Source organism: Hippocampus bargibanti, linkage group LG12 (assembly GCF_051943395.1).
Source record: "Hippocampus bargibanti isolate YZ-2025 linkage group LG12, ASM5194339v1, whole genome shotgun sequence".
Classification (NCBI taxonomy): domain Eukaryota; kingdom Metazoa; phylum Chordata; class Actinopteri; order Syngnathiformes; family Syngnathidae; genus Hippocampus; species Hippocampus bargibanti.
In genome coordinates this window covers 11,064,655-11,078,812 of record NC_142745.1, presented here as the reverse complement: position 1 = coordinate 11,078,812, position 14,158 = coordinate 11,064,655, and the positions used below count along the sequence as shown (strand labels likewise).

Here is a 14,158-nt window from a genome sequence, read left to right as displayed (position 1 = left end):
TGCTGAAATGTCATGAAAATGAATGCAAACTATGACCCTGGATGCTTTTTATTATTTTACTTCTAATGGCGACTTTGTCTGCTTTTCTTCCAGGGTGCTCTCGGTCCATCTGGTCCTCAGGGTTTGGCCGGCCAGCGCGGTATCGTGGGTCTGCCTGGACAGCGTGGCGAAAGAGGCTTTCCCGGATTGCCCGGACCCTCTGTAAGTACCACAAAATTCAGTACCACAAAATTCAGTACCACAGAGTATTTTTGTATTAAGTGCATATCTGCATCCATTATGGTTATTGAGCTCCGGCATACGGGCACTTTGACAAGACTGTAAGACCAAATAATTGATTTATGAGCCATAGATTGGAAATCTCAATTTTTTTTTTTCATATTTAAATGTGATTTAGTTAAATGTAAAGTTAGGTTACTGATAGAGATTAGACAGAATAAGAAGGTATCATATTTAAAAGTTTCATGCTGTTATATACTTGTGACTCAATACACAATTTGAAGCACAGACAACCTGGGGTCAATCAGGTCAACAAACACAGCAAGTTAAACTGCCAGCTTCTAGGAGATCCGGCCTGGCACAGAATGTAGTACTTCGGATACTCCTTTATCACCAAAGTTATTTACGACTTGAACATCCTGCACAGGAAGAGGTCATTAGCCAGGCTACAAATGTATCAGTTCATGGAAAACACAATGTTTTATTGCCTACAGCTGTTCGTGCTTCGAACTCAAGAGGTGTAGTATCCTAATCAAGAAAACTATGTTATACTAATGTAGCACTTTAATTTGCATATACTCTCAATAAATAGTTAGGCAGGAGGCTGCAGAATTCAGACGTATGTCATGAATGACTGCGTTTCCTGCCGGCAGTAGGGACAATCTTTCTGGTTCCGAGTCTTCATCCACAGTGCCTGCCTGTCATTTTTCTGACAGTTACTGAGGAGGTTTGATTCCAAAAGCATGCCTGGAGCTGTTATAGTCATTGAGCACAGTATGCATAGAATGTTCCTCTGAAGGTCGACATGTGAGGATGAAAGAAAAATATTCACATTCATTACATCTTTACTATTTTTTTTTAATCCATCTCGTCAAACTTGGGACACATTCAACTATTTGTTGACACATATTCATACCGAATTAATGCTATTTCTCGGAAGTTAGCATGCATTTGTCACCAAAATATCCAGAAAAACAAATAAATTGTTGCTATCTTGTATTTGGGGGTTGTCATCCTGGAATTGTGAATGTCTAGCTTTATTTTGGAAAATAGTTTGGAGTGTATGTATCAAATTCTAGCTCCTGACCTCATGCCAATGATTTTTTTCCCACTTTGTAGCAGTGCTCCTAATGAGCACTGTACATTGAATATTCACTCTGAACTAGATCAGTGCAGATTCCCTTTAAAGCAGCACTTCTGAGGTTCTACGAGTTAGGATGAAAGTGTTTTTATATAGCATATCGGTGCTGATGTGTGCCTGTGTGTGCGTGCTGTGTATTATAACCATAATCATCATAATCACAATAATATCAAATTAGTTTGTCATGGTGATAAGTGGAGGGGCGTGTGTGATGTGAATGGATGAAGGTGCCATTTATGTGACATGTACTGGTGTTTGTCTGACTTTTTTCATCATGAAAATACCACGACTACTTCATTTCTTAAACGTTAATGGTGTTGGTGGCTTTTATTTTTCGTCATTGGTGAACTCGACATACACTTAAAGTGGTTCATTGCCTTTCTTAACTCTGGTGCAGAGAAACTGATGGGAAAGTAGTTTTTTTCATGAAATATTGTAAAACTGCTTTGTGTTTTTTTTCTTCAGATTTTGACACTCGGATAGTTAAAGAATTTGACCTCACAATCTTGATGTTTAAAAACAATCAAAAAAATAACAGGATTAATAATGACACACGAACAATGTTTGTGTGATTATTTTTTTCCCCCATTTGTGAAACATTTTCAGAACTAAATATATCTTGGGTCATATTGTAACAAGGAGGGTTAAATAATTTGATGGAGACGTGTATTGTGAGTTATCATTTTGATCCAGAATATTTGTTTCTGTAAATAAAGACATTATTAATAACAATAATAATAAGAGATAAACTCATATCAGTAAATTACAATAAGTCAGATTTTATATCAGGAAGAACCAGGTCATTTAAGTGTTCTATTATCAATATTTTTGCCAATCATATTCTCCAATATCAATTTGTCGCATACACCGTATTTGCCGGTGTATAAGGCGCACTGGAGTATGAGTGAACGCTGGCGCGTGTTTTTGCCGCTGCTCACCCGCAGAAAAAAATATCCTGTGACTGTAAAGTGTCCTTGAGAGTTTTGAAAGGCGCTTATAAATGAAATGTATTATTATTATTATTATTATAAGGCACACCGCCAACGAATGGGGTATTTTCAAACTTTTTCTATTTATAAGGCGCACCGGACTATAAGGCGCACCTTCATTGAATGCAAAAAGTTTTCCAGATATAATATATAAAGGTTTTCCAAATATAACATTATAAGGCACTGTTGTGGCTAAATATAAATTCACATATAAAGTGCACCTACGTTAGAAGGCGCAGGGTCATCTTCAGAAGAAAATCAAGGCTTTTGGGTGCGCCTTATACACCAGAAATTACGATACTCATTTAAATAAAATACTATCTTCAGAGGACACGTGTAACTGCTCAATTTTGCCGTCTAAATTATGCATGTGGACCCGCCATTTTACAGCAGATCACATTTGTCAAGATAGTGTCGTAAAAGAAGACGGCGACGACCATCTAGGGTGTTTTGATGGATTCCAATTTAATCAAATGAAAATGAAAAAAGGATGATATATAAAAAATCACCACGATACTGACGGATGGAGACATGCCTGTAAATTTAGACTGTTTGTAATGAATCCCACAAAGTACATTTTTAGCCCTCTCCATAAAAATAGCGACGACTCATTTATTCCCTAGCCATCATGTTTCTCCAAAAAGTCACGACGGTCGTGACTCAAAGCACTTTCATCTCCATTTACGGGGCCCTTTCTCAGCTTGACATACACTTACCGCCCGTGACTCACTGCCTCCTCGTCCTCCTCTCTCAGGGCGAGCCTGGAAAGCAAGGAGCTTCCGGCGGTAGCGGAGACCGAGGACCCCCCGGACCCGTCGGACCACCCGGACTCACCGGACCTGCGGGAGAGCCAGGCAGAGAGGTCAGTGAAAGGCCAAAAGCACAGCGGGGTGGGCAGAGGCCATTAAAAGGCTTCTCATCACGTGGAAACCGCACACATTTTCAACTTTGGCTTGTCAAACGTGGAAGAGGGGGTGTTTACTTCTGAGAAATCATTCAGTTGAACAAATGATTGTTACTTTTGTGATATGATGATTGGAATGTGTTACCGGTTTAAATTTTGCCATTTCTTTTTTCATGCTGCCTATCAATACTGAACTGCATTTTGTAAGTCATATCTCATAAGAAGTGAGTCTGTTTTTGTTACTTTCACTATATTAAAAATATAAAATAATTTATTGAAGAATAAATGCTTTAACATTAATTTGAGGTACTTTACATTTTTCAAGGTAGTTGTTACGAGTGTATACGGGATCACTCACTCTTTTTTTTTATGCGCGGAAAATTGTTTATTCTAACAAATAATTAATTGAGAGTACATTTTCCAAATAAAACCAATTCTCAATCATTTTAGAAGCATGCAATAAACTGATCTCGAAGTTGTTTTGATTTTTTAATAATGAAAATATTTAATTCATTTGAACTCATTCACCGCCAGATGATGTGCAAATACAGTAAAGTGTCGTTATATCGATATCGGTTATATCGATAGTACCGCTTATTACGATACTATTTCTATGCACGCAAGGAGAAAATTACATGCACGCAGGGTCGGATATATCGATAGTCCCGGTTATATCGATATTTTTCGAAGTCCCGAGAATATCTATATAACGAGACTTTACTGTATGTATCCACTCCAGTGCGAGGATTTTAGTCATTTTCACTCAAATTCCAGGACCTACAGAATATTGAGTTTTAGGACTACATAAATTTTCAATGTAGTGTAAGAAACTTTGGACGCTCTTCTTTCATCAGAAAAAAATAATAATTCCTGTATTATATGGGTCTGGAGTTATATGAGCTCGAAATGAGGGCGCCTGTCCAAAATATAATGCAATACATATCGATTCATATTGCGCTTTAACAACAGCTGAAGCTGGAAAAAAGTGCTAACATGGAAAAAAGGGAAATGCTGCTCCCTTGTGAAAAAGAAAAAACATTGCCAGAGGCCATGGCCAGCGCTTTATCGGCACCCAAGCATAAAAAAAACAAACCTTAACAAATTTCTGAATTGCGCTCTACATCTTATTTTCAATTCCCGAATACATTTGTGAATGGCAGTGAATGAGTTACAGTAATTCCAAATAAATTATTTATTAAAAATAATTAAAAATACAAAACTAATTTTTAGTTTTTTTTTTTTTTTTTACTTGTACTATTGAGAAAGTTAATTCAGATAGCCATGTTTTATTAAGTAAAAAAATAATCTCATCTTCATTAGAAAAAATGTTTCGTTTGTTCAAAATGAGTATGAAAACAAGCTATAATTAAATAATTGTGTTTAAAAAAAGAAAAACCCTTATATTTATTAAATAAAAAGTCGGCTCAACTTATGGTGTTATTGCAATCCAGGCTTCGACATCAGTGAATACAAACACAGCTCGAGTGAATACAACATATCATTTTAAATATATATCCAATTGGACTTCAACCTGTAAATCTCCCCTTCAATTCTAGACACCAAGTGGCTAACGGGCTAGTTTTTGAAAGGCCACCTTTATTTTTCACGTAGAAAGTTGACCGGTCACTTTTTTAGGGTTCCAAATTGTACAATATGTTAAGTGATTTGTTCGTGTGACAGGGCAACCCTGGATCTGATGGACCTCCTGGCAGAGATGGCTCTCCTGGAATCAAGGTCGAACGTTCTATCTGAATAGTCCTCACTAAATTGGTTGTTATCGTCAAAAGTTGACTCTCTTTTTTTTTTTTTTTTTTTTTAATCCTCAGGGTGACCGCGGTAACACCGGTCCTGTTGGTGCTCCTGGTGCTCCAGGCGCTCCTGGCTCCACAGGCCCTGTTGGGCCCACTGGAAAACAAGGAAATAGAGGAGAGGCTGTGAGTTTGACCGTTGCTAGCAATGTCACGTCCTAGGCCGACTGTCACCCAACTCACTGAAATTGTTCTTTCTGTCCCTTTTCTTTAGGGTGCTCAAGGACCTTCCGGACCTCCAGGAGCAGCTGGTGCCCGAGGAATGCCCGTATGTAATTTTCGGATATGGTCCAATGAAACCAACTTAAGGACATGTTGGGAGCAAACCCAACACATGACCAATGAATTGAAATGGAATTCAGTCAAGATTTGTACAGTACACAGCAAAAGGGGAAAAACGTCAGGAAAAGCCTACAACACCAACTGAGCTTGATTTGCCATGAATAAGCGGCACGTAAAATGGTGACAGATGTGTGGTGATTGTCATCAAAGACAAACTACTTGTGTAACATCATCATTGTTATTATCTCAAAATGTCAGATTTCTTTTGGTTGGCGCTTGATATGATATGAAACGATATGATACGATATGATACGATATGATAAAATATGATATGATACATTATGATACGATATGGATTGGATTGGATTTGCCTTTATTAGCCTCTCAGTGGAGAAATTTTCATTTCACAGCAGCAAAGTTATGAAAGAAATGAAAGTAGAAAAGCAAAACACATGATACGATATCATACGATATGACACAATATGACACGATACGACATGATATAATATGATAACTTTGATATGATACGATATGATACCATATGATACGATATGACACAATATACACGATACGGCATGATATAATACGATAACTTTGATAAAACGTGATTTGAGCAAGGGTGTGTAGACTTTGAACCACCACCATTGTGTAAATTAACATATTTTCCGGTGTATAAGCCGCACCCAAAAGCCTTGATTTTCCTGTAAAGATGACCCTGCTCCTTATACGCAGGTGTGTCTTGTATACAGTATGAAGCCACAACGGGGAAAAAAATTGGAAAAATTGTGGTGCGCCTTATATATGGAAAATGTTTGAAAATACACCATTCATTGGGGGTGGGCCTTATACTCTGGTAACACAGTACATGATATATCATTTGCATTATTGTTGATGTAATTTACTGATGTTATCATTTTATTAGACACTCATTAGTCATTTGAATCTTGGTTATCAGGGACCCCAAGGACCTCGCGGTGATAAGGGTGAAGGCGGAGAGTCTGGCGAAAGAGGACAGAAGGGACATCGAGGCTTCACCGGTCTGCAGGGTCTGCCCGGGCCTCCAGTGAGCAGCCGTGATTCACCTTTCTTGAAATGACATTTGAGTAGCCGATTCAAATCACCTCATCCTCTTTTCTAGGGTCAAGCTGGTGACCAGGGTGCTACAGGTCCCATTGGACCTTCTGGACAAAGAGTGAGGAGACAAACATTTCTCCAACATGTCTTTTATGCATTGGTTCCAATCATGATTTTAAAAAAATGTGTTAATTTTATTCCAGGGACCACCCGGACCTATTGGGCCCAGCGGAAAGGAGGGTTCAAACGGCATACCCGGACCCATCGGACCCCCCGGACCACGCGGTCGCAGTGGAGAGACCGGTCCTTCAGTGAGTATGAGCGACTGGTATGAAACCAAAAACCATCTAATCCGGGCAAAATGAACACCCTCCTTCATTCGTCAGGGTGCTCCCGGAAACCCCGGTCCCCCAGGTCTTCCCGGTCCCCCTGGCCCCGGCATCGACATGTCCGCCTTCGCCGGACTGGGTCACACGGAGAAAGGTCCCGATCCTCTCAGGTACATGAGAGCCGATCAGGCCTCCGGAAACCTGCGTCAGCACGATGCCGAAGTGGACGCCACCCTCAAGTCCCTCAACAACCAAATCGAGAACATCCGAAGTCCCGAAGGCTCCAAGAAGAACCCGGCTCGCACCTGCAGAGACCTCAAACTCTGCCATCCCGACTGGAAGAGCGGTCAGTCAGCATTTCGCCATTAGAATCGAAGTTTGGAACCAAGGTGTACATCCATCCATCCATCCAATCTTCATATCTGATAATCCTGACAAGTGTGGTAGGCGTGCTGAATCTTATAATAATAACAATAATAATCATAATAATAATAATACATTTCATTTATAAGCGCCTCTTAAAAATCTAAAGGTCACTTTACAGTCACGGGATACGTTTTTCTGTGGGTGAGCAGCGGCAGCCACACAAGCCAGCGTTCACTCAACCCGAAAGCAATTCAAATAGATAGAAAGTTAGCTAGTTAGCTAATAAATAACTTATAGATAGCTAGCTAGCTATCTAGCCAGCCTATAGATAGCAAATATATAGCTAAGTAGATAGCCAACCAGTCAGCTAATAGATAGCAAATAGATAGCTAGCTAGGGAGCCAGCTAGCTCGCTAGCTAGATAGCCTGATAGCCATCATAGACCACTAACATAAACTAACAAACATTCTAAAAACTGAGTATAAAATAAAAATACAGGTACCATCCGACTTACGACCGGGTTCCGTTCCGACCAACCGGTCGTAACTCAAAATGGTTGTAAGTCGAAATCCATTCAAAATGTTAAATAGAGACTCTGTGCTAAATGACCCAAAAAAATTGTCGTACATGTTGTCGGGCTGCTAGCGCATTGCGGTGCCAGGCGTAGAATTAAAATAAAAAAAAATAGGGTGAGGTAGCCGTGGTCGTAAGTAAGGGTGGTCGTAAATCGAGCCGGTCGGATGGTACCTGTATCAAATAATATCTTCTTCTTTTCCGTCGTCTTTTCCCTTCAGGGGTCGCCACAGCGAATTTAGGACTACATAAACATTCAATGCAGAGTTAGAAACTTTAGTCTCTCTTCTTTCATCAGAAAAAAAGAGTTAAATCCTAATTTATGTGGGTCTGTAGTTATATGAGCTTGAAATGGGGGTGGTTGTCCAAAATACAATGCAAGTCATATATATTGGTTTATATAGCACGTTAACGACAGGTGAAGCTGGAACAAAGCGCTAACATGGAAAATAGGGAAGTGATGCTCTCTTGTTAAAAAGAAAAAAAAAACATTGCCAGAGGCCATGGCCAGCGCTTTATCGGTACCCAAGCATGAAAAAAAAAAAACTAACAAATTCGGGAATGGCGCTCTATGTCATATTTTCAATTCCCGAATGAATTTGTGAATGGCAGCGAATGAATTAATTTGACATTGTGGAAATTTGAAAGAATGAATCAAACTAGATTTGGCATCCTCTTTATTTAATCCTACTTGTTACACGTGCGAATAGTGAGAGCTAACGTTGCTTTTCTAATGTCCATTTTGTCCTCCCCATAGGAGAGTACTGGATTGACCCCAACCAAGGCTGCACGGTGGACGCCATCAAAGTCTTCTGCAACATGGAGACAGGCGAGTCCTGTGTCCGCTCCAGACCGTCCAGCATCCCGCGCAAGAATTGGTGGTCTAGCAAGACCAAGGACCGCAAACACGTTTGGTTCGGAGAGACCATGAATGGAGGATTCCATGTAAGACTCCACAGTCTCCACTTTGCAGCAGCACGTAGCATGAAATTCTACAAGTAAAATAAAGAAACATAAACACACACGTTAGCATTAGCTACTTTTTCATTGATGCAGTTTTATCTTCCACAGCCGGAAATAACAAAACCACAAACGCTGTCGTCAGCTCTCTTTAGGCTGCTCCGGTATCCACAGTCTCTACTTTGCTGTAGCGCTCCATTTTTTTTATTACGCCCGTCACGGTAACGATTATGTATTCACAGCTAAAAACAATGACTAATGAAAATACATGTAATTGTGAACACTACCTAAATCTCATCGCCTGCATACCAAATTAATTGATGCCGGAGTCTCCACTTTGCTGCTGCAGCCTGTGTTCTGCTCTCTTGCCGTCATGACATTATTAGCATAACTAAATTAAATCCACATTATTCACGTTTGCTTTCCTTCGTGCGTCATAACATTTGAGGACAGATAGCTAGAAAATATATCACAAAAGAAAATGTAAATAGCATAGTAATTTGATGATACTCCACAATCTCCATTTTGCTGCAATCAACCATTGTTCTTCTTCCACATTCATTTCAAAATCAAAGTACAAACCCCAAGAAAGGATAAAAATAAAAACACATGCTAATGTTAGCTTATCCTGTTGGTGTGCCTTAGTTCTGGGTACTGCAGTGCCCTCCACAGTCTCTGTTTTGCTGCACCGAGTCTCCTCTCAAATACAAAATGTATTGCCATTATGCGCCTAAGAAGTCAATTGTTCATTCGTGCAATTTAGGTCAAGTTTTTTTCAAGTTTGCTTTTTCTTTCTTTCTAGTTCAGCTACGGCGACGACATCCTGGCACCCAACACGGCCTCCATCCAGATGACGTTCCTGCGATTGCTGTCCACCGAGGCGTCGCAGAACGTGACGTACCACTGTAAGAACAGCGTGGCCTACATGGACGCTGCCGCCGGCAACCTGAAGAAGGCCGTGTTGCTGCAAGGCTCCAATGACGTGGAAATCCGCGCCGAGGGCAACAGCCGCTTCACCTACAGCGTCATGGAGGACGGTTGCACGGTAGGAATTTCAAACGAACCTGGTCTGTTCTTCTGTATTTGAGTCTTTCAGACGCATCTGCTCCATGTTGGTTTTAGGGTTTCCAGTTAGGGTTTCAGGTTCTGAAGTAGTGTTTCAAACTAGGGTTATGGTTCCAAAGTAGAGAATTGCGCTTCAGGTTTCAAAGTTGATTTTTAAACTTAGTCTGTATAGGCTCTTAGTCATACAAGAAATGCTTTCTTCAGCCATCATCTGTACTGTACTTCTTTGAAGGTGTCAGACATTTTGCTCCTTACCCGAAGAGATTCGTCAGTGAACTAAAGTTGTGCTGGTAGGCCTTGCCCTATATAGATTCCTAATGGACAGAGGTGGCTGTGCCGGACCTCTGCTCTGATAGGTCCATGCTCTAAGGTTGGGGTGGCAGTGGACCACTCCCTCAAGCCTATCTGTTTACCTCTATTGTTCTATCCCTGGCTCTGGTTTCACCTCAGGAGCATGACTAGGCCTACGTGGTATCGGCCTAAGAAGTTTGTTGTAAGCACGGTCTGAATTAAACCACCAGCCACCTCTGTCCGTTAGGGGTATAGGGCCAAGGCTACCAGCACAACTTCTGTTCACTGACGAAGCTCTTCGGATAAGGAGCGAAACGTCTGACACCCTCAAAGATGTTCCGGATGTTACATTCTTATTCTTATTCTTATTCTTATTCTTATTCTTATTCTTATTCTTATTCTTATTCTTATTCTTATTATTAGTAGTAGTAGTATCTAACTAGCTATCTATTAGCTATATACCTATCTAGTTGGCTAGCTATTAGCTAGCTAAGTCACTTTCTATCTATTTGAGTTATTTCCGGGTTGATTGAACGCTAGCGTGTGTGGCTGCCGCTGCTCACCCACAGAAAAACATCCTGTGACTGTCAAGTGACCTTGAGAGTTTTGAAAGGCGCTTATAAATGAAATGTATTTTTATTATTATTATTTCTTATTCTTCTTATTATTAGTAGTAGTAGTAGTAGTCGTAGTAGTAATAGTAGTAGTAGTAGTATCTAGCTATCTATCTATTAGCTATATAGCTATATAGCTAGCTTTCTATCTATTTGAGTTACTAGAGTGAACGCTGGCGCGAATGGCTGTCGCTACTCACTTGCGCAAAAAAATCCCGTGACTGTAAAGTGTCCTTGAGATGATGATTATTATTATTATTATTATTATTGTTATTATTATTATTATTGTTATTATTATTATTATTGTTATTATTATTAAAGAAGTACTGATGACGGCTGAAGAAATCTTTTTATCGATTTTAAACCTAGTGTAAAACAGGTTTGGGTTTCAAATGAGGGTTAAGGTTTTCAAGTCGGTTTTGAAATGACAAAGTAGGGGTTCATAATTGCGACTTTCAAATTAGAGTTTTGAAGTGGACATCAACATACAAATAGACTGCAAGTACAATTTGAATGTTAAAAAAAAAAACAATCATGTGGATTCAACGCTATTGGTACAAAATGTCCATTTGGCCACAAGGGAAATGTGACGGTTTGCCTTGTGCCCGCCTGTGCAGAGACACACAGGCAAGTGGGGCAAGACAGTCATGGAGTACCGGTCGCAGAAAACCTCCCGCCTTCCCATTGTGGACATCGCCCCCATGGACATCGGTGGCGCCGACCAGGAGTTCGGAGTGGAAGTGGGCGCCGTGTGCTTCTTATAAGCGCACAAAGAAAATGGCGGAAAAAGGAGAACAAAAAAATCCGAGTAAATAAAAGTGGAGCACAAGGAGAAAAATTAAGACACTTTTTTCTTTTTGTTTTTGTTTTTGTTTTCATAAATGGGACTTTTTCATTTTCTAAGTTTAAAAAAGTGCTCCCCCCCATCTCTCTCTCCAAAACCCCAATTAAAACGTAGGATAAACCTGCACTGAATGGCAGCAACCAACAGCAGCATCTCACCTTCAGAGCTTCATGTGTCTGTGTTATTTATTTATTGTTTCGGCTCAATGTGTTGCTTTAAGTCAATAAAAAGCCCACTTACACATGTTGCTTGCAAAAAAAAACAAAAAAAACATCATACCAGCAAATATTTGTCAGACTGACCTTTACTGTGTATGCTTACAATGGTGCTATACTTTTATCCTAGTTTATTCCAAAGAAATATATCTATGTATGTGTGCGCATGCAGACATAATCTATCCCATTTTCTTTACTGAGCAGGTGCCTTCCCTTCATGATTTTTTTTGACACACCCAACTCAAACATTGTCTTTTTATTTGTTTTCCAATTGTAAAGCTACCTCACTCAATAGCAAAATCATGACAAAAATCAACTGTTTGTTTTACAAGACCCCCCCCTGCCCCCCCAAAAAAAATATTAAAATAAAATAAAAGGTGAGAAGCTCATTCCCTTCATAAGGTGTGACTTGGCTGTTTTTTAAGCTCACGCACATGCGTGGGGTTGTATATATTTTTTATTATTAATAGTTAATAAAATTGATGATAGCATTCTTATATTAATATTATGATCAAGAATTGTTTTTTTTTTGTTAATGTAAATTGGGAAATAAAAGACAAAAAAACAAAGTTGATTGCTTATTTTTGTTTTGTGGTTGATCTCAGCACCCCCCCACCCACGTTTGAAAAATGTTTCAAACGGTAAATGAATTGATTCTAGGTTCTTATTCTGTCTTCTTGTATGTCATTATTTAACACAACAGTATATACAACATACTGTATAATATACAAGTATAATATTTAAAAAAAAAAAACAAAGAATAAAAGGCACAAGCACTTCTCTCAACAATTTATACTTTGTTTTTTTTCCATCCTTTATTTTTCAAATCAGCTCAATTGAAAAAACAATGAAAACATACAGTGGATATGAAACTACAACATTGTTCAAATGTCAAATAAAGTTTTTTGCGACATAAAAATGCATATATACATATATATATATATATATATATATATATATATATATATATATATATATATATATATATATATATATATATATATATATATATATATATAACAGTTACATTCCACATATATATATATATATATATATATATATATATATATATATATATATATACTGTGTGTATATATAATTATATATAGTGTCAATATTTTTGTGGGCAACAGTTGCATTCTACATTCACAGAAAAATAGTAACACAAAAGGCCAACTGACAAGAAAAAGCATCTAAGTTGTGAGAATAAAGTTTTTATATCAAAATAAAGTAACATTAGGACAAGAAAAGTTGCAGTTTTAGGGACGAGTTTACATGTAATATGTATGCTACATGATGCATTTTGGTGAGCACGGACGGGCCCATGTCATAGCCAGTAGTCCCAATACTTTTGTCATCATGTACGTAAAATATGGAACGGCAACACGCAAGACATTTGTGTATGTACATGTTTATTATGAAGCACAAGTTTTTTTGTCTAATTTAACGCTAAAAAACAAAAAGAAAATAATCACAGAAACATTGTAGTCATCATATCACAGTGTTACACAGCACATTACCAAAAAAATTACATTTGGTTTTGACAATAGAAAGTTCACACGTTGTCACATAAAAGACTCGAGACATGGGAAAAATATTGATACAAAGAGGCACACTGAAAAAAAAAGTATAAATGTGTTTGTTTGTTATTCCGAAAAAAAAAATGCAAACAGGCACTTGAGAGAAATTTGAATTTGCTACCAACAGAATGATGCGTTGCTAATCCTATGAGAATAAAGGTGTGACAAAAAATGAGAATTTGACTGTCAACTTTCCCGTGTCGGCCTCCACACATCATTCCTTCCAAACAACGTTAATTTGGCAATATCACGTTTCATTTTCCAATTACTTTAAATCATAATATACATCTTGGACACTCCATTAATGTAAAAACTAATTAAATGACAAAAGATTGATATGTTTTTCACAACACAGCAACACTATTGTATAATCATCATATTATAATGATTATATTTTGAACTATTTTTTAATACAATGGCAGCTACCAAGACCCAATTGTGGCCTACATTTTATAAATATTATGATACTCCTGAGGATAAATGAACCGTTCTCTTGGTCCAGTACACTTAATAACAAATAAAAAATAAAAAAATAAATACCACAATGAATATTCACTCTGCACCATCTATAATTATACCAACAATGTAAAAGTAAACGAATCGCCTGCTACAATCAACAAATTTGACATTGAAAGGAGACAGAAATACCAAACAAACTTATCTGCGACACAATTACATGTAATAAAATCATCTTCAATAACACAGACGAAACAATTTCTTTTATACACAGACTAAAGAATAAAAACGAAGCACAATCAAACAAAACAAAATGGCTGTTCAGTTAATTTAAAAAATGTAAAATATTCAGTAAAAAAAAACACCCACATTAAAAAGTGATGATAATAATAATAATAATAATAATAATAATAATAATAATAATAATAATAATAATAATAATGTTTGA

At 38.0% G+C, this 14,158-nt stretch overlaps 1 protein-coding gene across 2 annotated transcripts in view; it reads left to right on the top strand.

Moving 5' to 3' along the window:
* col2a1b (collagen, type II, alpha 1b) overlaps positions 1-12,063 on the top strand; it is a 59,758-nt gene extending 47,695 nt beyond the window's left edge. For both annotated transcript variants that reach the window (XM_089011279.1, XM_089011278.1), the window contains 12 exons: positions 94-201; positions 3,104-3,211; positions 4,934-4,987; positions 5,080-5,187; positions 5,276-5,329; positions 6,299-6,406; positions 6,482-6,535; positions 6,621-6,728; positions 6,804-7,092; positions 8,443-8,630; positions 9,448-9,690; positions 11,233-12,063. In XM_089011279.1, coding sequence (XP_088867405.1) covers positions 94-201; positions 3,104-3,211; positions 4,934-4,987; positions 5,080-5,187; positions 5,276-5,329; positions 6,299-6,406; positions 6,482-6,535; positions 6,621-6,728; positions 6,804-7,092; positions 8,443-8,630; positions 9,448-9,690; positions 11,233-11,379 — 1,569 coding nt within the window. In that variant the 3' untranslated portion in view covers positions 11,380-12,063. The remainder of the gene's footprint in view (positions 1-93; positions 202-3,103; positions 3,212-4,933; positions 4,988-5,079; positions 5,188-5,275; positions 5,330-6,298; positions 6,407-6,481; positions 6,536-6,620; positions 6,729-6,803; positions 7,093-8,442; positions 8,631-9,447; positions 9,691-11,232) is intronic.
* Positions 12,064-14,158: the final 2,095 nt, after the last annotated feature.